Raw genomic sequence first — 25,950 nt, 5'->3', positions numbered from 1 at the left:
TCCCTGTACTTCTGGAAACCTCGGCAGTCACATCCACATCCCAAAGTGACCACCCAGTTAATAAGCTACTCCAGCCTTACAGGCCTGATAAGAATACTCAATGCTCTGAACAAACACCATGACCTCTTGGCACCTGTACTGCAAACCATAATGCACAAAAGAGAAAGGAGAGAGAGAGAGAGCAAGAAGGGAAGTGCCTCCCACAGAGGGATGCTAGGGGAGAGGGGTGGGGTGTTGGGAGGATGAGAGGGAAACGGGGGACACTGGTGGCTGGAAAAGTACACTGGTGGAGGAATGGGTGCTGGATCATTGTGTGACTGATACACAATTATGAATAGCTTTGTAAAGGTCTATCACGAATTTTCAATTAAAACATTTTTAAAAAGTAATGTGGAGTTCTATCTCTCATTCTTATCTCTCAAATGAGAGATAGAATCCGGAGTTCCGATCTCCGTCAACGCTCAAGAATCAGGGACACTGTCTCATTTGCCAAGACATCAAAAATCAGATGGGCTGGACACGTAATGAGGTTTAAAGACGACCGCTGGACTAGAGCCATTACTGACTGGATTCCACGGGACGTCAAAAGATCTCCTGGACGCCCACCTACAAGATGGTCAGACTTCTTCGTCAAGACCCTGAATGATCGGTTTGAGGCTCTGCATATTCCTAGAATGGGCAGATGCCATTGGGCTATGCTAGCACGCAACAGGGATGAATGGAGACGTTACTGGCACCTGCTCGAGTAAATAGAGAGTAACGGGGTATCAAGTGATCAAGTGAATGTGGAGTTCATGCCCACTTTAATCAGCTTAATCAGTAGCTGAATAAATAGCAGTACTCCTACATTAAAACACACACACACACACACACACACACACACAAACATCATGCCTGAAAAAACTGTTCTGGCAGGGGATGGGTGTGGATAGAGAGATAGTACAGCAGGTAGGGCATTTGCCTCACATGCTGCTGACCAAGATTTCATCTTCAGCAGCCCATATCGTCCCCCTACACCCCCCTCCCCGCCCCCACAAGTACTGCAAGGAGTGATTCCTTACTGCAGAGCCAGAAATAACCCATGAGCATTACCGGGAAGCATAGCAAAGGAAGGGACAGAGGGAGGGAAGGAGGGAAATTTGGAGACCAGAGAGTGAAGACAGTGAGCACTCAAGGCACTTTGCTTTGCAAGTGACTGACCCAGGTCCAGTCCTACCACACCAGGAACAATCTCCGAGCAGTCAGAAGAAAGTCCCAAGCACACTAGAATTGCAGCTGGGTGCTGCAGAAAACGGCTTGGGGGCAGAGGTGGAGTGGAAGAGAGAATTACAGAAAGGCTGAGAGCAAACAAACAAACTTGCTCTAAAACAACCAACAGAAGCAAGAAAAGAAGCAGGATGAGACAAATAAAACAAACCTCAAATAATAGGTTAATGATACTGAAACACAAGAAATAGAGTAGCTCCATCCATGTCAGATAACAGGCACGCATTACCTAGGAGGATAACACAGTGGTAGGGCGTTTGCCTTGAACGCAGCCAACCCGGCTGACCTGGTCGACCCGGGTTCGATTCCTCCGCCCCTCTCAGAGAGACCAGCAAGGATCTCGCCCACAGGGCAAAGCCTGGCAACTACCCATGATGTATCTGATATATGCCAAACACAGTAACAAAAGGTCTCAGGATGGTGACGCTACTGGGCCTGCTCAAGCAAATCGATGAACAACGGGAGGACAGTGACAGTGATTACCTAGTGCCGCTTGGGTCAACAGTTGCCATAATAAAATTAACTTTGCTATTTACACTTGGAGCTTTAGTGTAATGCTGTAATTGACTCTTAAGTTCCTCTCCCTCTCCCCACTGGTACAGCACACAGTTTTATCACCATTAGACCTGCCTAGACCCGCATACTTTCAACCTTTCAGATACCTAGGGGCAGCAACAGTTCATCCACAGGGTCAAAAACCGAAGACCACTAGCCTCCATACAACTGAAAGAGACACCCGTGATCCAAGAGAAGATGCTCCCCAGCCTTCCCATGCTCGTTACATGCTAATAAAAGCTGCCGGCTAGGGATGGATACTGAGTCCACTTCAGCTTCAGAAATTCAACCCACTGCAGCTTCAGGAATTAAACCCAGTAGTAGCCTTGGGTGAAAGTGAGGCCAAGAGATCAGAGCAGAGGGGTCTGGAGTAATAGTACAGCGGGTAGGGCGTTTCTCTTGCACGCGGCCAACCCAGGTTCGATTCCCAGCATCCCATATGGTTCCCTGAGCACTGCCAGGAGTAATTCCGGAGTGCAGAACCAGGAGTAACCCTTGAGCATCGCCGGGTGTGATCAAAAAAAAAAAAAAAAAAAAGAAAGGGAGAGATCAGAGTAGAACCCAACCAGAACAGAAACTGAGCCCTAAAGCAGCATTCCCATAAATGCCAGATGGGTGCCAGGAAGTTGCACTTCCAGTATTTCAAACACTTTGAAAGGAGAAATGGGGAAAGTTGCATTTGGTGACGGTTTTCTATAAATCAATCCTCCTCGATTTCTGTAATTTCCCAGTTCTTTAAAACATTCAATTCTTATCTTAGAAGCATGCAGGGAAAAAAAGAAAAGCCCGGAAGTGGGGAAGTGCTAGTGACTTGCAGGGACACTACTGCTGTCGTAATCATCAAGATTGTTGATACTATTTCTATCTTCCTGATTCTATTGAAGTATGTTTTGTGGCCTACAAGGACACAACCATCGGCATTATCTGGGAACCTCCCATTACGAGAACAGTCTCTCGCCTGGAGAGACAAGCGTGAGCAACAGGCAGAAACGCTGACTGGGGCCAAGAATTCTCAAGCCACTTGAAGACAATAATACAAAATAATAACATTCCACTGAATGACTCAATACAGAATACAAAGACAATGACAAACAGAGGTGAAACAGATGACTGATGAAAGGAGCTAAAACCACAGTCACTTTTTTCTTTATTCTAACACTTCCCCACAAGCCAACTCATCCTACCATCATCCTCTGCTTCTCTGGTCTCACCTGCCCTGGATACTCTCGGGGTTTGTGACAGTGATGACTGGTGAGACCCAGGGATTTAAGGCCCGGGTTAGAACAAGTCCTCAAAAATCAAGTTTATTTAGGTACATCCACTTCTAAAACCACCCAAGCTTTTGATGACGGGCAGCTCACCATTAGTCATCATGGAATTGCAAATCAAAAACCACAGCAAGAAAGAACCACTTCCCACTGAGATGGGGGCTAGAGTCTCACTGACAACAGAACACGTGTTGGAAATGGTTTAGAAAAACCAGCATTCCCATCCACTAATTAGAAAAACAACCTGGCAGTTGCTCAGAGAATTCGGGTTCTTCTATGATCTAGTAATTCCATTCATAGCGTGGAGAGAAAAGACCTCTCTCTCTCTCTCTCTCTCTCTCTCTCTCTCTCTATCTATCTATCTCTCTCTCCCCCTCCCTCCCTCCCTCCCTCCCCAAATCTTCACAGCACCATTACTCATAATAGCCCGGAATGGAAACACACTTGAGACACCCATCAACTGATGAGAAGATGAGAAGATATACAAATGTAGTCAACACTACCATGGAATGTTACTTGTCTGAGAGGGTTTGAAGTACATGCTCTAACATGATTAAACCTTGCAAACCAGACACGAAAGGGGCCAGAACATCAGCCTAAGCCTATTTACACAAAAAAATTAAAGTCAATTCTCTGATTGCAGAGAATGGGAGAAGAAGGACTGCTAACGGGCATCTGAGGTTTCTTTACTGTTGTATTGAGAATCTTCTAAGGGCAGGTCCAGAGTGACAGCTCAGTAGAGACGGTGCTTGCCTTGGATGTGGCAGACCCAGGTTTGATGCCTGCCACACCATACGGTCCCCCACCCCCCAACCCGATGATCCCTGACTACAAAGCCAGGTATAGAACATGAGCACTGCCAGGAGTGACTCAAAAACCTTTTTCTAAAGAAGCAGAAGAAAAGAAGAATGTTATAGATGCTGGTGGTGGTGGTGGTGTGTGTGTGTGTGGGGGGGGGATTAAGGCTCATGCCCGCGTGCAGCTGACCCTCGGCCCGGGAGACCCAAACACTGAAACACTGACAAGCTGACAAGTGGTGAAGCATGGCTGGGAGAGGTCCCTGGAGCGCCACAAACACCCCCATATTTCACAACACCAAGACCAAGATGTAGTAAAGGAAATTCCCTGCTTTTCGCACAAGAGAAACAGCTGATTAACCAGCAGGAATGGAGACCAGGCAAGTTCTACAACTCAGGGCTAAGTCAGACATTAAGACAGCAAATGAAGGAGTATGCAGGGAAGAATCGGGCTTCACTGCACTGTCAGTGAACAGTACTTGTAACCAGAAGAAAAAGGAAATGAAATACGTTAGATAGGAAAATAGCACTGTAGCACTGTCCTCCGATTGTTCATCGATTTGCTAAGGCGGGTACCACAAACATCTCACAACAAATTGTGAGACTTGTTGGTACTGTTTTTGGCATATTGAATACGTCACGGGTAGCTTGCCAGGCTCTCCAAGAGGGATGGAGGAATCAAACTCGGGTTGGCTGCATGCAAGGCAAACGTCCTACCTGCTGTGCTATCGCTCCAGTCCAGATAGGAAAACACCTGAAATTAAATAATGGTCAAGGCTATACCAATTTGTGAATATACTTAAAACCACTGAGCTGTATCGACTGGATGGGGTAATTTTTGTGGAATCTGAATTCTATTTTGAAGAAAATCAGAACACACTCTAAAATGGCATTCTCTCCCACCAATACTTAACCTTCTCCTCCCTCTGAAAAGAATACTAGAATGCCTTCTTGGAAGGAATCAAGAATGGAATCCTATGAAAGTATGTGGGCAAGTTTAAAAAGCAAACAACACCCAAAGAAGTTTCCTAACAACTAGTGGACTCTGACGTGATTCTGACGAAGCAGCGCCCAGACAGACGGCACACCCAGGCCCTCACCCATCAGGGGCGTTTCACTCTGCACGCTTGGGAACTAACCAAGCAAGGGAAGACACGCGGAAGTGCACGAGTGCCTTCCCTTTGGAAAAGGGGCCAAGAGCCCAGACTGCTGGAATTTTAGTGGAGGGCTGTCAATAAACACCAAGTCAGAATAGCTCAGAGAGGCATGCTCATGGAGGCCAACTCGTTTTCTTTTTCTAACAGCAAGCTATTCTGCAGTCTTCTCTGAGGGTGACCGTGTTTCCTAAAGGAACAGCTGGACTGCTGATGGGCTTTCCTGGGATTAAAGGCAAACTCCTGAAGATAACAGGCTCCCCTCCTCCTCCACTTCCCTGAGTGCATCTACAGGCAGCTGGCAGCTCCAGGCAGAGGAGAAAATAACCCATTTTTTTGTTTTATTTTGTTTTTTGCTCATCCTTACGCCAATCACCTCAAGCAACCAAAGTGGGGTGGAGTGGGTGTAGACCTTTGGGTCTGAAACTCAACCTCTTGAGGATGCAGAAGCTCCTGGGTAAATGTGTCCCCACTAGTGGTGGACAACCTGTGGCAGGCCCTGTAACTTGGAGAGGGACTGGAGCAATAGCACAGCGGGTAGGGCGTTTGCCTTGCTCGCAGAAGACCTAGGTTCAATTCCCAGCATCCCATATGGTCCCCCGAACACCGCCAGGAGTAATTCCTGAGTGCATGAACCAGGAGTAACTCCTGTGCATGGCCAAGTGTGACCCAAAAAGAAAAAAAAAAAAGTTTGGAGAGTGGAGGAGAGTTTGGTTCACAATGACAGTGGTAAGACTCTATCATAACCAGGTTAAACTACAATCACTATCACTGTCCTCCCGCTGTTCGTGGCACCAGTAACGGCTCCATTGTGACACTTGTTACTGTGTTTGGCATATCAAATATGGGCAGCTAGCCAGGCTTTGCCGTGCGGGCAAGATACTCTTCGCAGCTTGCCAGTCTCTCTAAGAGGGGCGGAGGAATCAAACCTGGGTTGGCTGGGTCGGCCGCTTGCAAGGCAAAAGCCCTACCTGCTGGGCTATCGCTCCAGCCCAAACTATAATAAAATAATAAAATGAACCCAGTGGCCAGAGCGAGAGTACAACAGGCAGAGTGTTTGACTTGCACGTGACACTACACAGGTTGATCCCCCCTGAGCACTGCCAGGAATAACTTGAGTGCAGAGCCAGGAGTAACCCCTGAATATCACCAGGTATGACCCCAAAAGTTAAATAGATACATTAAAATAAATAAATAAATAAAAAGAGTCCAGTGTTCTTTCCACAACTGGGCTGCTCTACAGTGAAGCAGGGAATACACTCACCTGTGCAAAGACCGAGCTCCGCAGGCCAAGGCAGAAGGCCTGCTTGTGAAAAGGAAGTTAGACTGGTGCCGAAGGGACAGCACAGCAGGGAGGGTGCCGCCTTGCACACATCCCACTGGGTTCGACACCCGGCATCCCATACGGTCCCCCGAGTCCACCAGACATGATCCCTGAGTGCAGAGGCAGGAATAAGCCCTGAGCACTGCTGACGGTGGTCCAGAAACAAAACAACCAAAAAAAAAAAAAAAAAAAAAAAAAAAAAACCTCAAGAAAATCTAGTCAGACTAAAGGTAAATACATGAAAAGGCAAAAGAGGAGGTTGCGGGAGTCACCCCGCACTTACTGGCGCCACTACAGGAAACTACTCTGGGTAGTTGATTCCAGCCCCACTGGGAGCCCTGGCATGCCGTGGAAGGAAGAGATAAGGGACAGTGGCCGTGACCCACCCCCTACTCTGACTGAGCCCTTCATCCACTTCTCTGCCTCCCAGTGACCCCCCCCCCCCCACCCGCAGGCTCGGTGGCAGGGAAGGCCTGTCCCCTCTCACGGAGCAAGGAGGCTGACCACTGCACCCTCCTCACGCCCCTGCTTCTGCTCTTGTACCTGGTCCCCCCAAACTTAACTCCCCTCCTGCGTTTTGTTCCGCTTTCCTCCTCACCCGCCCGACAGCAGGGTCCTCAAGAGCCACTCACGCACAGCCTCTCAAACCCAGCCTCCCCCCATAACCACAGAAAAGGCAGGCGAGAAGGTACCGGCGGTCAGTCCACCGGGCGGGTACTCAGAGGAGACAGACAGATCAGGAGCGCATGCGAGGTAAAGGCCACGGGCTCTGCTCTGATCTCATCCAAACCCACTGTCCACTTACACCCGGGACCCTGATCAGGACGAAATCGATGTATGTGGTCACAGAACTTCCAGTGTCCCCCAAGTCCATGTGCTCCTATGCCCAGTACACATGTTGTCCAAGATACCCAACTTGCCAAGAACCGGACTGGTTCCGAGCAGACCAAGCTGGTCCACGCACATATCTGGGAAGCCTCCCACAGGGACTAAGGAACTGTTTTAGAAAATCAGCATAAATGGCCATGACAGTATGACAGTGGGCACCGGGGCATTAGGCAGAAACCAAACACAAATTGTCCTCTTTAAAAAAGAAAAATTAGGGACTGGAGGAATAGTACCGTAGGGAGGAGGGTGCTTGCCTTGTGCACGCAGCCAGCCTGAGTTCAACCCCTGGTACCACATATGGTCCTCTGCGCCTGCTAAGTGTTAACCCCTGAGCACAAAGCCCAGAACAAGCCCTGAGCACCACTGGATTTGACCCCCAACACCCCACCTCCCTAGCCCAGTCATAATAATTGCTGCTCATTATTTCTCGCTTTCTAATCGACAGTAAAGGTGACTGATGAGAAATAATCTAGAGCTAAGACGTGAATGTGAAAGGCTTATGGACTCATGCACACGTCGGAGTGACTGAACTGTGTCTACATAAAGATGGTGGCATTTCACTACACATTAACCAGCACCTCAAATGAAAATAACATTAACAACAAAAACCCAAATCTGTATCCATTAGCTATGTGATCTATACACGCTGATGAAGACAGCATGTGATAGAAGTGCAATCTGGCATCACAAATTGAGAAACCGGATCTCAAATCCTAAGAATGAATCATTTCAAAACGAAAGAGGAGAGTCCAGAGCTGCAAGTTCTGAGTCACAAGGGGAGCAAGGGTCCTGCAGCTGGTTGTTCCGGCCTTCTACTTCCTGCCCCCAAGCACAACTAAGGTGCTATGTATCACTAAATAGACTGATTTGGTTTTGAGTGATTTTAGTAGAATCATTTTATTTATTTATTTATTTGCTTTTTGGGTCACACCCGGTGATGCAAACACCCGGCTCTACACTCAGGAATTACTCCTGGCGGTGCTCAGGGGACCATAGAGGATGCTGGGAATCGAACCCGGGTTGGCCGCGTGCAAGGCAAACGCCCTCCCTGCTGTGCTATCACTCCAGCCCCGGAATTCTTTTATTTTTTTAAGGAAATAAGAAAAGCTGCTTACAATATAGAATATTTTAGTTAAGATATTTTAAGTTTCGGGGCTGGAGCAATAGCACAGCGGGTAGGGCGTCTGCCTTGCACGCGGCTGACCCGGGTTTGATTCCCAGCATCCCATATGGTCTCCTGAGCACTGCCAGGGATAATTCCTGAGTGCAGAGCTAGGAGTAACCCCTGTGCATCGCCAGGTGTGACCCAAAAAGCAAAAAAAAAAAAAAAAAAAAAAAAAAAAAAAAGATATTTTAAGTTTCTAGAAAAAGCTCTCTTCTCAAAGTGCTCTTGTTTTCTAGAGTACAAATGAGGAGTGTGCAAACCAAATAAACCCTGCATCTTGTTTAAAGATCTCTGCGCTGGTAAATATCCCCTATTGAAACAAGAACATAATGCATTTCATTGCAGAGCTAAGAAAAAGCAAGTTTCTAGCAGTAATTATCCTGCCGATTATCAAATCTGCTACCACATAAAACTACCAAAAAAGGAAAAAAAGTAAAACTCTTCCAAACGTTTCTCCAAACATCCAATATCAAAAAAGTTAAATTTTCTTATCAACCACTCTCTATTTAAGCAGGTTCTAGGCTTAAAAAAATAAACAAACCAGTATTCTCCATCAGATGTGAGATGCGAGAGCTATCTTTTCTATACTGGCAAGAAACGGGCACCAGTAACTCCCACAGGGCCAGGAAGAGGATAACCCCTCTCTCTGGAAAGAACATGCAGAGATCAGGGCACAAATTCAGCTTCCCTGCGTGGTGGGTGTCCTTGAGAAGAGTTAACTTTCTGCACTTTTCTAGAGGGAAACATCTTTAGCTCTGTCAAGTAAGCAGGAGTAAGCTCCTAGATTGTACCTTAAAGGCAATGAGACTGTTTCGGCTCATTTGCATTTTAAAGGGTATTCTCAGGATCTTTCACACTTGTAATAGATGTCTAAACCGTTAAATTACTATTTCTTTTCTTAGCCTTTAAGTGGAGGCAGAAGAGCTGTGCAGAGGAGCAAGGCCTCTCCCATTGTTCTCCACCCTAAGTTGGGGCCCGAACAATACTGACAGCTGCTATCAAACCAGTCCGCCTTTACTCTGGGAGCAGCTGCTGCCTGTAGGAACTGCCAGCCTCCCCTGCCTCCTCCCCCTGGGGAGACAGGTTGACATACTGCATGCTCAATGAAGGGGTGCAAAGGTCCACTGAATTGTCAACCCAATTTTATGCTACTTCGATTTTCCAGGACGCACACAGTTCCTTTCAAGCAAAAATCAAGCATATGCCAAGCGCATGAATCTTGCGGTGTGGGGTAATTGTCGATCACAGCAAACTTTGGAGGAGCCTTCTGACGTGAATTAATACACTGATGCAAAATTTACGATTATAAAAGCCACACAAGCTCTCCTCCTGAAGACATGTGACCGGGGGTGAAGTCTTGTACTAAGCCCAAATTCCCTCCTTTGGGTCACTGTTGCCAGCTACTGAGCCGACCTGCCTAGATCATCTCCAAAAACATTTCCTAGACGACAGCCATTCACAAAACCGGTGATTTCGTCTGACCTTCTAAAACGACCTGCTAGTTTTGATTGTTCTGACTCAGCTCAAACTGAGTTATTACCCATCAAGGCCTGGTTAATACAAATCCCTCCTCTGTAAAACGTACAACAGAGCAGAGCAGTGCGCTTTTGCGCACCCAAGTACCCGAGTTTTACCATCAGGAATGACACGTAAAAACGCAGAGCCTCTCAGAAAACAAACATGTTCCACAAAGTTTAACTGGGTACTTGAGACCTGCTTTGCATGTTTTCCTTTAATCAAAACAGGCTTTCTGGTCCTCATTCATCTGGGTCTAAAAAAAAAACTCTGGGCTCCAGCTACGAGTACAATTTGCTATTAGTCTTTGCTAATCAAACACGGAACATGCGAAAGTACCAGTGAATGTTTGATTTGATCTCTGAAAATAAAGGGATTCATTACACAAGCAAAGGGGACAGAAGGCAGGAGACAAATGCAGATGTAATTGTGGTTTTCGCTGGATGTGATTAGAGTGCCCACTAAGTAACAGTCAAAAACGTGATACCGAGGGGGTGAAACACAGCACCGCACCGGGGCTGGGGGAGGAAGAGGAGGAGGGGAGAACTGTTTATGCAGAGCTAAGCTGTCAAGTGTAATAAAGCAGCTTGAATAAAATTTAAGCTGAAAATCCACTGAAGTTCCCCATTTCAGGGAGGAAAAAGCTATTAAAAGGAAATGAAGGTCACCCTCCCAGTTTATTTCACCTAATTGACTGCCAATAGCTTACCACAGGCAACCCAACTGCCGATCTGCAATTGAGAAACTGATGAAAGGAGAGTTTTCAAGCTGAGGCTCATTCTTTAATCCTCCTTGGCTCTTATGTTTTTTCTCCATCTCCAGTTGGGATGTAATTTTAAACCCTGATGGATTAACTGGTTCCATTGTCTGTGGCCTTCGCTGGACTGTGCCACTCCTGATCCGTGCAGCAGCATGTCTAATTATCATTACAAAGTGTCTGAGCGGGCTCTAAAGACCAGCGGGGCATCTTCTCACAGCAATTAACATAAATTGATAAATGAGTGATTTGAATCCGCTTGAGGCACTCACATATGAATAAAATCAGAAAGGACCATCCCTTGTTTCTGCTACTTCTTTTGCTTAAGCTTTGGAAAGGCAGAAAACAGGAGAAGCGCCCCGGATGCTGGGGGGGAGGGGGGGAGGAGGGAGGGAGGATATGAACTCAAGCAGGGGCTAGACCACACGGTTCACCAAGCTCATTAATGCAGAGCAAAGGATGCTGTGATTGACAGCCGGTGCGAGCAAGGAGCTGAACTCAGCACCAGAAACGGGCATGAAGGACAGGGGAGCGCCAGCGCAGACAATTATCACTTCTCCTTCCACCGTCTTTCCAAGGGGACATGGATGCCACCGAACCATTTGGGAAAGAGGTGGAAGACAAGGTGCAAACTGCTGTGTTCCTTCTCATACAGTCAGAGAACACAGGGAATAGTTTTTCAGAAGTGTTCTGACCTCACTGTGATCTCCAATGATGAAATAGAAAGAGAGAAAATATTTTAAACGCCATCCTCAAATGTCGGTTTGCCCCAACGAAGCCAAGGGGAGTTGTCTAAAGGTCTGGTTTGGGGGCCACACCCAGGGAGCCACTTTCCGCTCATGACAGGAGACGGTGAGGTGGCAGGAGAGCAAACCTGGGTCCCCTGCCCCCCAAAACAAGCACTCCGGCCCTAGAAGTCATCTCCTCACGCCAGTAAGGGAGACTTTAAACATAGCGGGATCGATGCCATTCATTTCCCCTTTCAAAGTTCCAGGACGGACTGGAGAGGCTGATTAAGAGCTGGAGCGCGTGCTCTCCATGCAGGAACCCCCAGTTCAATACCTGGCCAGGCACCACCAGGTATGGCCGCAAACCCAAAACACATTTTTTCTACCCTCCTTTAAAAATCTCTCCTAAGATCTTCCTTTACACGAATCTCTCTTCCCCCTAAATATTATAGGGTGTTAAGAAACCCTCCCCCCACCCTATCATCACAGAGCAATTATTAAGCAGCAATCAAATGAATAAGAAATGAAAGCTGGTATACACACTGTAGGAGGCAGACCCGGGAGGCCACGTACCCCGATGATGGCATTCAGCTCGGCCATGGTCACCTGCTTGGCACGTTCCACTGCTTGAGCCACCTGTTGCTGATGCTTTGGAAAACAAAGAGTGGCAGGAAAAGGGTTATTAGCAAGAGGCCCAAGCATGTCACCATAACTTCCAACAACAGAGAGACAAACCCACGTGCAATGCAGGGAGAAGATTTCAAAGATGACAACGCCGCATTATTTCACCGCATCCACGTAACGTGAGGCCAGGGGAGATTTTCTAACCGGCCTCAGTCATGGCTTCCAACCTCTGACAGGGAAGTTTAGGTCAAAATGTCAAAAAAGGACATCGAGAATGGCCACCAGAGGCCTTAGAAATAACTCCACCGAAATGGGGAAGAGAGGGCTTTTCCGCAGAGGGGGTTGCTGCAGGTAAGTCTGAGCAGGTCACGTGCTTCGACAGTCATCTGACAACACCCTGCCACAATACTTCAGATCCCAACTTTCAATCTGCCATCACTTCTCTGAACAAAAAAAAAACCCCAGCCCATGACTCCTCAGTTTTCAGGGAAACTCTGGGACTTTCTCTCCCTGCTTAAATTCCTAAAGTTTTTGCCCTTCCTGGGGTACTGCACCACCACCCATCCCCCCACCCTCTCCGTTACAGGCTGAAGACTCCTTCTGCCCACCTCCCACACTCCGCCCACAAATAATAACAGAGCCACATATTCGCTTGGCGAAGTCTAAGACTAACAACTAGATTTCAAAAGCCGACACATCTAACTTGTGACTCCAGGCAAATGTTCAGTTGGAAGAAGCTACTTGAACAGTAGCAAAGATGGTACCATGCCGCCACATGGAGCTCCCACATGATGCCAACTGCAACAGATCACAGCACCGGGCTCACTAACTAGCCGTGCCCCCCTCCCCCACCCCTCCATCTCAGACAGGAAATTTCCTGTGCTTAGTTTTACAAGTTTAACATTTGCTAGCCTATAATCAAAAGGAAGACAAACTTAAAAACAAACCCCCTCCCCACACACACCACCACCACCACCACTAATGGTTTTTAAGTCAATTTCACAACTTAGTCTAAGAGTTCTGCGCCCTCCCCAAATGCTTTTTCTTTTGGGACCACACCCAAAAAAAGTACTGGGTGGAGGGATCATGTGGTGTCCCTGGGCCAGAATGTGGATTTCCACGCAGGCAAAGCACACACTCCAGTTCTTCGTGACATCTCCCTCTCAAATACTAAACTAATTAATGTTATAAAACAACATTAATTCTTTTAAGAGAGTATTAGCAACCACTCCTCCCCTGGGCAGCCATTTCATCAATCTGACATAGTACCTAAGTAAAATGTCCGGGGACACCAAGTCTGTTACTGCCTCAACCCCAAAGATTGTTTTTAAATGTGACAGGGGGGTAAAAACTCCCTCCAGAAAGGACTCTTCGATTTGTCACCAGTACCACCTAATCAAGCTTACACTGAAGATCAAAGGAAAACAAAATCTTTAGGTCTGAGAGTCATTTTGCAGTTTTCCAAAGGAAAAAAAACTAATTTGAGGTTGAGCTATTGTCACTTCTCCAGCATGCCCCTAGATCTGCTAGAAGGAATGCAAGGGGGGGCGGGGAGGGGGTTGCACACTTTGGCTCTAACAGATGTTCTTCACACTTGTTTCCTTGTGATAAAATTAACATCTTAAAACTACCTAATTTGCAAACAGAGAAGCAACATAATTGCACTTTAACAGCTGAACAGTTTTACTTACTTCCTGAGACAGAAATGGGATGACTTGTGCACAGATTGTATTCAATCTCTTGGCGATCTCAGTCTATAAAGACAAAGTCACATAAATATTTAGTACACGTCATGATCAGCTCAGAGAGAGAAAACTCCAGACCCAACACTTCAGCCCTCTGCTGCCTCACATTCTGAGGACGTGAAAACGCGTTTCCGGGCGGTTACTAATATTTATCTTGAGATAAACAGTGATATTAATCCCACTTGCAAAGTAAGACATAATCACACGCTTTACTGGTCAGTTAAATAAGAGATAATGACTGGTTTAATTGAGTCGGAAAATCTACATAGTTTAACCTGATGATTGCAAATCCCTCCGTGTACTTATTCAATTATGCCGCACCATGGCAGCTTACGTAGCTCCTTCAAGTTCATTCAAACCGGTACCGGAAAGCAGTGGGGCAAGAGCACAGCCAGGGCTGTCCCGTTTCCCAGAGTCTGGAATGAGACCAGAGTCTGGAATGAGAGGGCAGAATAAGCCCAAACTTCCCTCGCCACAGATCCCGAATGCAGAAAGATAAAGACATATGTATTTTCCTGTTAGCCACCTTTGTGAAGTTTCAAAATTGCCAAGACCCCAAAAAATAGTACTGAAGAGAAACTTAAGGGGCCGGAGAGGTAGCACAGTGGGTAGGGTGCTCGCTCGCCTTGCACACAGCTGACCTGGGTCCCACCCAGAACCCCATATGGTCCCTGAAGCATGCCAGCAGTAATTCCTGAATGCAGAGCCAGGAGTAAACCCTGAGTGTTGCTGGGTGTGGCCCCAAAACAAAAACAAAAACAAAAAGCAAAATCAGCAACAACTTAAGTGATAGCCAAAACAGGTGATTTAAGAGGTATCGGTTCAGCATCAAATGCAAAGACCTAACAAATATGACCCGTCTGGGCTACTCTCAAGAAAGGGAGGAAGGAGGAAATGTCTCTGCTCGGCTCCAAGGGATAAGGGGATGCACAGCTTCCAGACTAACAGAGGAGCCCCCTGCAAAATGGTCCAGCGCCCCATCCCCTCCCCAACCATACAAAGCAGCTCCTTTTCACCTAAAGAAACCAGGCTCTGCTTTGAAGGCAACAAAGTGGAGCCAGAGGTAGGTAGGCAAAGTGCCTGCCTTGCATGTGTGAGGGACAGGGTTCGATCATCCACAATGAAACACATATGCACGCATCACACACACACACACACACCCCATATAAAAAGAGTTCAACATCGACCTTATTCATTTCATTGTCTGTCCATGCTTACTAAAGCTGCCTCTATATTTATTCAATTAAGCAATGAAAAGGATCACAGGAGGAAATTATGATAAGCAAATAACAGAGTGAGATAAAGTTGAAACCCCAAGAATTAAGTAAACACCTGCATTCACAACAACAGGCAGCTGCCTTTTTGTCCTTCACGAAGACTCCACTAACCGAGTGCCAAGCCCCGAGGTTGCAAGGCACTGCGTGTAGGCCCGGCCAACTCAGTTCTCCCTGACCAACGGAGGAGACAGGTTGCAGATTTTGCCAGGAAGAATGGATCGTGAAAAAACATGCTCTAAGGGCGAACTCCATGACCTTGCTTTAACTGGAGCATGCAGAGACCTATGCAAAAAAGATGCAGCTGTCTCAGGTGCAAAAACAGAACTGGGTAAGTGCCGCCCAGTTCATCTGACCACAGCCACCACTCACGATCACAGCTCTCCTAGAAAGCATGGCTTTTCCTTCTTTTTCTTAATCCTTTCCTTGCAACAGGGATCCATAAAGGGTAGGGATGCCTTTTAGAGACCCCCTGGACAGGGCCGTGCGGCTCACACCTAATTTACAAACATTCCAGGGTGCATTATGTACTGTTCCTTCTGCAAAAATTTTCCTTTAGGTTTTTCCAGTTTTTAAACGGCATTTGAAAAAAATATATATATAGCTTTGAGCAGACCGACGTACAGAAATATGAAAGCAAAGAGAAGGTAAGCATAACAAGTATGTTGTGGTTCTGGGAAGCAATGCCTCAGGTTCTCACTCTGCGTGCACGAGACAGGAGTAGAGAGACACACTTTAACCCCAGGGGTGGTGGCCTTTTACAGAACCAGAACGCTTTTCTATTTCTATTCAAAAAATGCATCACGGGGCCTGTGGGAGGGTGTCACGCCTCAAAGCCCCCTACCTTGTAATCACGAGGCCCAGCGTTTGGTTCTCAAGAGACACCCACATGTCCCAGCTGGTGTGTGATCTCCGGCAGTCAGCCAGGACAGTAGGAGCACCACCACTCAGGTGTGGGAGCACCATTGAATAAGCACATCATCACTCAGCCCGAGGGCACTGTCTGTCACTAAAGCATGCCTGCTATCAATGCTGTCACCTCATTTCCCACCATAAAAGACTACTTGGGGGCCCTGGCAAGACCTCAGGGGGCTGGAACACATACATTCTCAGCACCACATGGTCCTCAAAGCATGGGCTCCAGGAGTAGCACCAGAGGGCTGTCGGGTGCCCCACCCCTCAACCTTCTGCTCTGATAAACACTCTACAAAGTCCGAAAGGAAGGATGGCAGAGCATGGGGGCAAACTGCCCAGCTAGCAGCGAAGGGCAGACGCCCACGCCCAACAGTCTGCAAGGTGCTTCCACTCTTAGCCAGGGTCCACACTGAGTTGTGCTGGGTTGTCTTTGGACCACACAGGAGCTAGTACTGTCCAGAAGCTAGTCCCATCTCGGGGCTTGGGAGACCGTGTGGACCAAGGCTGGGGATCAAGTCTGGACCCCCTGCACATTAAAGACAGGTCTGCCCTTCGGAGCTCTCTCCTGAGCACTGTGAAGACCTTTATCCTGGATACGTTCTTTAAGTGACCGTGCTTATCGTCACACTTAGATTCTTCTGGAAATTCAGTACCTTCTCACATATTTACCAGGCCACTGTGTTTCACTGTGTATTCACCTTTTCTTGTTCACACTTCTTTCACCTGACAAAGAGCAACGCTTTCCCGGTGTGCCAGTATTAACTGCATCTGTATTTAACATGGAAGTGTCTGCTGTTTATAGTCAGCATTTGAGAGGCTGCCGGACTAAAGTATCATTCTCGTGTCCCTGTTGATGGGTTGGGTCAAGATTTTAAAAGTAAAAGTAAAGGCCCTCCCGTTGTTCATTGATTTGCTCGAGCGGGCCCAGTAACGTCTCCATTGGAGACTTTGTTGTTACTGTGTCTGGCATATGGAATACATCACGGGGAGCTTGCCAGGCTCTGCGGTGCAGGTGAGATACTCTCGGTAGCTTGCCGGGCTCTCCGAGAGGGGTGGAGGAATCGAACTCGGGTCGGCCATGTTGGCTGCGTGCAAGGCAAACGCCCTACCGCTGTGCTATCGCCAGCCAGACTCAAGATTTTAAGAAGTCACTTTTAATGGTCTACTGTTGCTGCTGTGGTTCTTCTTTTACACTTAATTTCCTGATTTATTTGGCATTCACTGTGAAATACAAGGGAAAGAAGATTTAATAATAGATGCCTTCAATAATTATGTGCTATCACTTGGAGTGAGGGACTTTCAAGGCCAAATGGACTGTTAAGAGTGAGCCTGAAGGGGCCAGAGAGACAGCCCAGTGGGTAAGAACTTGCCCTGTGTGTGACAAATTCAAGCTTGATCCCAGCACCCCTTACGACCCCCAAACACTGCCAGGAGTGGTCCCTGAGTGCAGAGCCTGAAATAATCCCTTAGGACCACTCTGTGTGGCCTCCAAAACCCAAAAAGAAAACATAAATTATAATTAGTTTAAAAAAAGAAAAACAAAAAACAGGGAACTGAGCAGAAACAGGAGAGATGCGGCTAGAAGGCCAAAGATGAAAAGGCATCCCACTCGATCTAACAGCTGCAAATGAGTGGTGTGGAGAAGAAAGAGAAGGAAAAGCCACAGGGCGGGTCTTCCTGTCGATGCCCCTCCCTAAGAGCTGGGGCCTATCTCCTCTGACAAGTGAGTCTCAAGTGGTGGAGAATGGGCGCTGGTGGAGGGATGGGATCATTGTATAACTGAAACCCAAGCACAGAAATCTGTAAGTCTGGGGCTGGAGTGATAGCACAGCGGGTAGGGCGTTTGCCTTGCACACGGCCGACCCGGGTTCGATTCCCAGCATCCCTTATGGTCCCCTGGGCACCGCCAGGGGTAATTCCTGAGTGCATGAGCCAGGAGTAACCCCTGTGCATTGTCCAGTGTGACCCAAAAAGCAAAAACAAACAGAAAAAAAAAATTGTAAGTCTACAACTGTTCCGCATGGTGCTCCACTAATAAAAATTTAAAAAAAAAAAAAAAGTCTTTTCAACAGCAAGCCTCACTTCTGGTTTTTACCTTCAGATTCCCAGATCACCCTCAAACTCTCCACCTGTATGAGGTCCTCCAAGACTGTGGTTCCATTCAACATCCTTTAGGTCTAATACTGATTAGGAAGAACAGAACGTCCCGACCACCCTTGAGGAAAAGGCTTTTTACTGAAGAGCCTGCTTTCTTTTTTTTTAAATTTTTTTATTAGTGAAACACCATGAGGTACAGTTATAGACTTACAAATTTTTGTGCTTGGGTTTCAGTTATACAATGATCAAGTACCCATCCCTCCATACCCATCCCTCCACCAGCGCCCATCCTCCACCACCACGGGTCCCAGCATCCCTCCCACCCCCCGTACCCCACCCCACCCTGCCTCTGTGGCAGGACATTCCCCCTTGTTCTCTCTCTCTTCTTTTGGGTCCTGTGTTTTGCAAGAGAGGCACTGAGTGGCAGTCATGTTTGGTCTATAGTCTACTTTCAGCATGCTTCTCCCATCCTGGGAGGATCCTCACAACACCCTTTATTTGGTACTCTCTTCTCTATCTGAGCTTCCTTTTCCCCTAGCATGTGTGGCTGGCCTCCAAGTCAAGGAGCAAAATTCCTGAACTCCACAAGAAGAAATCACCCAACTCCACCAAAAAATGGGGCGAGAAAATGAACAGAAACTTTCGCAAAGAAGAAATTCGAATGGCAAAAAGGAACATGAGAAAATGCTCTGCATCACTAATCATCAGAGAGATGCAGATCAAAACAACAATGAGATTATCATTTCACACCACAGAGACTGGCCCACATCCACAAGAACAAAAGCAACCGGTGCTGGCGTGGATGTGGCGAAAAAGGGACCCTCCTTCACTGCTGGTGAGAATGCCGACTGGTCCAACACTTTTGAAAAACAGTATGGTCAATTCTCAAAAAAATTAGAAATTGAGCTCCCATTTGACCCAGCAATACCATTCCTGGGAATATATCCCAGAGAGGCAAAAAAAGTATAGTCGAAGTGACATCTGACATCTGCAATCTGCAGAATCTGGAAAAAACCTGAGTGCCGGAGAACAGATGACTGGTTAAAGAAACTTTGGTATATCTACACAATGGAGTACTATGTAGCTGTTAGAAAAGACAAAGTCATGAAATTTACATACAAGTGGTACTACATGGAAAGTATCATGCTAAGCGAAATGAGTCAGAAAGAGAGATAGACACAGAAAGATTGCATTCATCTGGGGAACATAAAGCAACAAAATGGGAGACTAACACCCAGGAGTAGCTGAGATTAGTACCAAGAGCCATATTTCTTACTCATCTTGCTTAGTTTGGTTTCCAAGAACCTCCACCAGGGAGGTGGCGGCTAAAATCAGTGCTTACATCTGGCTGTGTGAGACACACGTTCTCAAACACTACAACCACTCCAATATAGTTTTATAAAGCTCCCCCCCGCCATTGTCGTCATTCTAGATGGAGGCACAAGAAATAGTACATGGTAAAGTTACCTGCCTTGCACACAGGTAACTCTGGTTTGACTCCTAGCACCACTGAGGGTTCCTTGAGCCCCTCGAGGAGTGAACCCTGAATTCCTCAGCAAAGATCAAGGGGTAAGCTCTGAGCTCTGCCAGGTGTGGCGCAATGTCTTCCCAGCCCCCTGTCCAAAGGAATAATTAAAAAGCTTTTTAAACCCACAATTTATTTTAATATCGCTTGCTTCAAAATCAGGGTATTCTGGTAAATTTACCCGCACGCTTTTTTTTTGTTTTTTGTTTTGGGGCCCATCTGGTGGTGCTCAAGGGTTACTCTCCTGGCTCTTGCACTCAGGAATCACTCCTGACAGTACTCAGGACCATATAGGGTGCTGGGGATTAACTCTGGGTCAGCAGCATGCAAGGCAAGTGTCCTACCCACTGTACATCTCTCTAGCCCTTGCTGTTTCTACTCTTAACCAGAACTTGCAAGCAGGTTAAACTAGATATTTGATCCTGCTTAATAAGCACGTATTAGAAAAGTATCAAAACTTTTCAGACAGCCTTGCTTTCCTCCCAAAGGGAACTGCCAATGAGAACCTCACTGCGAGAAATCATTTTCCTGTCCAAAAATAGTGAGTGATTTGCTTCCTACTAATAAGCGTTACTTCAAGTTTTCCCTCTACCTATATTTCTGGCACAATACAAGGCAGCAGAGCTGGAGCGATAGCACAGCGGGTAGGGCGTTTGCCTTGCAACGCGGGTTCGATTCCCTCACCCCTCTCGGAGCGCCCGGCAAGCTACTGAGAGTATCTCACCCCCACGGCAAAGCCTGGCAAGCTACCCATGGTGTATTCGATACACAAAGTAACAAGTCTCACAATGGAGATGTTACTGGGCCCATTCACGGGAGGACAGGGCTACAGTGCAGTGCTACAAGGCAGCAGAGTCCATCTACATTCAAGAGCCACCCCCAAATCAGGTGCACCTCAATTCAGAACTAACCAGGCCAAGTAAAGGCCCCCAGGAGATGCTGAACTTCACAGAGAATCAGCTCCTCAGGAGGCCCGAGGGACCCCCCGCGAACGGTGCAGAAGGCGTTTTCCTTCGTGTCAATGCTTCCCAGAAGACAGCATGATGGACCTCACAGAGTTCAAAGACCCTTCAAAGGCCCAGGGTGTCCTCAGTGAAGCCACTTCAAGCCCTGGGTCTCTTGTAACCCTCCTTCTTCAGCAGCCTATCAAAATCACTAAGCGAACAAGTAAACTACAGCCACACTGCCACACAATTCCCTCTCACCCAACCATTCAAGGCCAACTTCAAATCCGCAGTGAAGTAGTCATTCCCTAGGAAAACTGAATTCTGCTCTAGGGCCTTCCAGCTCTCCCATCGTGTGCCCTATCGTTCTGTAAACCAAGCTTCTGCATTTAAAATCCCTTGTTACTTACAGCTTTCACACAGCTTCTATCAACACAGAAGATAAAAACCAGACTCCTAGTAAACGCTGTTCTAGCACATCAGCCTCCTCCCCTGCATGGAAGCCAACACCAGTGACTCGCTGGATCAAACACAAGCCCCAGGTTCCCTAAATGCAACGACCAGGAGAAAACGCAACCAGAAAAGCCACCACAAAGCAGTGTTAGAATAAGGTTTTTGTTTGTAATAGGAAAAACTTTATCCTAGAAGTCAAGGATCATATATATTTTAAAAAATAATAACTGAGTCAAATACAGTCAACTCTTTTTAAGCCCAGCAGTCAACTTTGTGGGACTTTTCAACTGAAGACTTGTTCCTTCAAGCCGGCATCCAAGCTCCTGCCACAGCCGCAGGCGCAGAAAGGCTGAAGCCACAACAGGCAACCACACCTGAACTAGGGTTTTTGAACCCGAATTTCTCATGTGTACGCTCGTTACACCTTGTCTAACTATAGGATCTACGAGTCCGTCCCCAATCGTCACACAGTGCTATTTAGTGACTGCTGTCTGAAAAACAGAACAGGGAGAGATGGGTCTCGAGCAGTCCCAAGGCATCTCACCCAAAGTCAGCTGAGAAGGACCCAAAGTCCACCTCACTGCAAACTGATGGATCATGAAAAACGACTGGGCTGAGGACTGGTACTCGGATGTTTTAGTCTCCAGGAAGCCAAGAAAAAGAACCAGTATTGGAGTGATGGGAAGAAGATTTTGGAAACAGAGAACATGAAAACAAAGCACACAAAGGGAAATAAATAGATCATTTCTAAATCCTCCGACAGAAGTTTCTGGGTTTGTGAAATGACAATCACGGGGAGTCCAACTTCAGCAGGGAGCAGCAAAGCACTAACGCTGCCAGCAAGGCAGGTCATTCTGCACGGGTCAGGTCAGTGTAGCAACAAAAATTAATAAAAATCCAACGATGGGGAGTCCTCAAGGGAACTGGAAAAAGAGTGCATTAAACTGAGAACAGAATCAAGTGGTAGAGTCATCTCGGAAAGCAACTGGGCAATGTGCTTCAAGAGCATGAAATTATTCAAGCCCTTTGGTAAGGCTTCCCACAGCTAAGAATTTATCCTAAGGAAATAGTTCAAATGAAAAGCATTCCATGCATGAAGCTGCTTGCTGCCGCACTAGTTTCAAAGCAAAAGAAGAGAGTCAGGTAGAGATGTAAAAGCAGTTTCAACACATCACAACCATCCGCGGAGTTTGTTTTTTTTTTTTTTTTGACCCGTATAACATTTACCCTCCCGATACAGCTGTTATTTAACAGGAAGAGCAATTAAACACAGGGCACCACCTTGGAGAGCTCTGCATGGAAGGGGCTTACACGCCAACCACACAGTCGCTTATGAAGCAGAAGAGGAGGAACAAAAAAAAAAAGGAGTGAATGTGGCCGTGTTTCTGCCCGCTGTGCCAGGCCTCGCCCCAAGACCTGCCCTCTAGCCGCCAAGCCAGACATATATCCCCCCTACCAGTGTGGCTGCTTTGAGAAATGTTCATGCGGCCACACACGGTAAATACCGAAAATAAAAGCAGTGATTGTGTGGTATCGGGCTATTCTGGGGAATTCTGTGCTTCCGCCAGGTGACCTTGTGAATGCGACGTCACTGCACCGGGAAGGGAGGAGTGTGGTGGGAGCATGAGGCCAGTGACTGAAAGGGGCTGAGTCACATCCCATTTGGCCTCGCACTAAGGCCCAACAAGGTATTTGGAGAAACTGCACAGCTGGGCTGGAGCAACAGTACAGTATGAAGGCTTTTATTCCAGTACATCTGGCCCATCCAGATTCTAGCTGATACCCAGCACCCATATGGTGCCACACACCCTACTAGGCATAATCCCCAAGAGCAGAGTCAAGAGCAAGTCCTGAGCAACACAGACGTGGCCCAAATATATAAACAAAAAGCACATACCCAAGCACACACCTGAAATGATGCAGGGCACACATGGCAAAGAATTTTCTACTACCCCTCCCTTTGCAAGGAGGACAGGCAGTGCCTTGGGCCCAGAGACGGCTAGTGCAGACTCCTTGCCAACAGATACACACCTGCCTTCACCACTACACTCAGAAACCTTGACTTAAATTTAAACACATCCATCACTTAAAGTGAGAACTGTGTCAATGAAAGGACCTGACACTGAGAAAACTCAAGTGAAAAGCTCACAGGTGTATCAAAATTGAGGATATGGGGCTGGAGAGAAAGTAGAGCCAGTAGGACACTTGCCTTGCACACGGCTGACCCAGATTCAATCCCCAACACGCCACATAGTCCCCTACCCCACCAAAAGTGATCCCTGAAGTCTGGGCATCACTGGGTGAGCCCCCCCCCCCCCCAAAAAAAAACTAAACAACTTAAAAATTTTTAAAAACCACCAAAGTTGAAGATAAAATAGTTAGATCTATCAGTGGTAGCCTAATACATGGTTCCCAACCCTGGAAGAGCACTGGATCTCAGGGGATGGCTCAGAGCTGGGGCACAGGCTCTGCCAGCAGGAGCGCCCACCATTTTGGTCCTGGCACCACATGGTCCCCCACCCCCACCCTGAGCAGCCCTGCACCACTGGACAGCAGACCCGCAGTTTGATTCAGAGGGTCTGTGGCTAGTTAGCTGCCACGTGAGCTGCAGAACACGACGGGGAAACCTGACTTTGACAACTGGTCAACCACAAGAGCAGCAGCCCAGCTGGCCCATACGCCCAGCACACGGGGGTCCGGCAGACCTCCGGTGAGAATGGACAAAAGGGGAAAAGACCTCATCGAGGCCAAGGGTCAGTGCCCAGCACAGGGAGAGGCAGCAGCCACACGGGTGCCCACGGCGGGAACCCTCAGGCGATACTTCACCCATGGCAATGTGATCAGGCCCCTTCTAAACAAGGACAGAGACCTTCCCTTGGCTCCATCAGAAGAGAAGTCGTCAATCGGGGGCAGATCATCACTTTGATCATCCCATCACCCCCTCCTTCGGCAGCTCCCCGGGCAGGCTCCATCCGAGCCCCTCCCCACTCGGCCTTCCTGGCTCATCGTTCGTTCCCAACTTCAGCTGCCTCTCTGGAAACATGGAGGGGTTAAAAGAAGAAATAAAGAACATACTGAAGGCTGCAGGGGCGGAGATAGCAACACTAATTGCTGCCATTCTCTGGCTCCTTGGAAGGCAGATTGCAGAGCCTGCATCTCAGAGAAAGCTCTCCTATCTTCCAGGCAGCTCTCAGCTGAGCAACTCAAGTGCCCTTAATTGTTTATGTTCTTAATGCAGAGCCTCTTGAATGCATTCATTTTTAATAGCAGGCTTGAGTGTGGGGCCCATCAAAGAATGACAAAGCAACTCTATTCAGCGGTTCTCCTTGCTGCAATGATGGTCTTTTGATTTATTTGCAAATGACAAGCTTGGCAGGCCCCACTCAGGGCTGCCCTCATTTTTCCTCTTTTTTTTCCTTAAGAATTCAGTTGCATTTTCCAAGATGAAGTTGAGTCTGCAATGCTGCGTAATTGTGCAAAATTTTCTCCCTTCAGTTCCTTCTAATTAATGACTTAAATGTTTTGACCCAACTGTTGCCAAGCAGAGCATTTGGGCTTTAATTTGTCATTTTGGTAAAGATGCATCCTTGACAAAAGCATCGCAGCTGTTTCAGAGCCTAAATAGCACATTGCCATTATTCAGAAAACCTTGTTATGGAGTTCAAAAAGTGCTGTTCCCATGAAATCGTATTGACTTGTCCTGGGGGGGGGGGGGGGGGGGGGGGGAGGAAGGGGAGGCCGCATTCATTCGGTGGCCTTAAAGGAAAAGGCACTCTGATAAGCCACCTCAGGTCTGAGAGGAAAGGCTGCCAGATGAATCACAGAGCACCACTGTGGAAACCATCAGCCATTGTTCTCAGGATGAAGAGAAAGCAAGAAAGAAGCAAGAATCACTGGTACACAGTCCCAAAGCCCACACCTCTCACCCTATTCCCAGGTCTTAGTCATCAGGTCGCTCCTGAGAAATTAGATAACATCACACAATAGCAGGATCAGTGGGAGGAACAACCATCATGGTCACGGCTGGAGGTTAAACTTAGCAGGAGGAAAACAAGCCCAGAGAGGCAAAGGCTGCAGAGGCAGACAAGACAGACAAGCTGCTGTCTCTCCAAACCAGGGCTGTGGGAACCTCTCTGCTCAAGAATCGCAGCCGGGACCAGAGCCACAGTACTGCAGGTAGGGTGCTTGCCTTGCATGGGGCCGACCCAGGTTTTATCCTCAGCATCCCTGAGCACCACAAAGAGTGATTCTGGAATGCAGAGCCAGGAGCAAGCCCTGAGCATTGCCAAATATGATCCAAAAATTAAAAAAAAAAAAAAAAAGGATTCCCAACATTTTCTTTGAACATTGGAAGCTCTAATAAGTCTTTCTTAGGCCTGGTGCCCACTGGTTTTTGGATGGTACTGACATACATTGGTCTCCAGCCACTAACTAGCTCCACACCCACCTCAGAATGGAGCAAACCACTAGCACGCCATCATCCATCATCTCCAGCTCTGCCCGCGGGCCCCTTGGCATACAGCCTTTGGCAACTACTGGAGAGGCAGTGTGGTGCCCAGGTCACCACAAGCAGCTGGAGTCCTTGGCCAAGCCAGTGAGTGGAAGCTGCTACCCACCTAAGGTGACCATGGCCAAGTGGGTCAACTGTTGGCAGGCAGTCTGGGGGAGACAGGGAGCCCCACTCCCAGAGTGAGCCACTGGTTACAGGTGATCCTATGGGAGGGAAGACGGAGGGCCTGGCCTGGTCTTCCCTGTTGGATCCTCAATTTCCCCTTTCAAGTTAGCTGCGTGTACCTAAAATGGGCCAGGCTCCAAAATTCAATGTACCCAGAGTGCCATCAGAAAACAGAGTTTAAATGCGCCCACTTCAGCCTCTGCCCCAGGAATTGACCACGGCTGAGGGGTCAAGACTGCACAAACGGCTGAGCAAACCTTTGTACTGTGGGGAGCTCAGAC

At 47.6% G+C, this 25,950-nt stretch overlaps 1 protein-coding gene across 4 annotated transcripts in view; it reads right to left on the bottom strand.

The window, feature by feature from the left end:
• Positions 1–25,950, bottom strand: part of LOC130027975 (transducin-like enhancer protein 1) — a 107,631-nt gene that overhangs the window by 59,466 nt on the left and 22,215 nt on the right. For 2 of the 4 annotated variants that reach the window (XM_056118741.1, XM_056118740.1), the window contains exons 5-6: positions 13,733–13,795; positions 11,961–12,065 (exon numbers count right to left, since the gene is read on the bottom strand). In XM_056118741.1, coding sequence (XP_055974716.1) covers positions 11,961–12,065; positions 13,733–13,795 — 168 coding nt within the window. The remainder of the gene's footprint in view (positions 1–11,960; positions 12,066–13,732; positions 13,796–25,950) is intronic. The other 2 variants (XM_056118743.1, XM_056118742.1) reach the window with 1 other exon arrangement.

The sequence above is a fragment of the Sorex fumeus genome, unplaced genomic scaffold (assembly GCF_029834395.1).
Source record: "Sorex fumeus unplaced genomic scaffold, SorFum_2.1 ptg000038l, whole genome shotgun sequence".
Lineage (NCBI taxonomy): Eukaryota > Metazoa > Chordata > Mammalia > Eulipotyphla > Soricidae > Sorex > Sorex fumeus.
The sequence above is the reverse complement of the archived record's forward strand: the minus strand, read 5'-3'. Positions and strand labels throughout refer to the sequence as shown.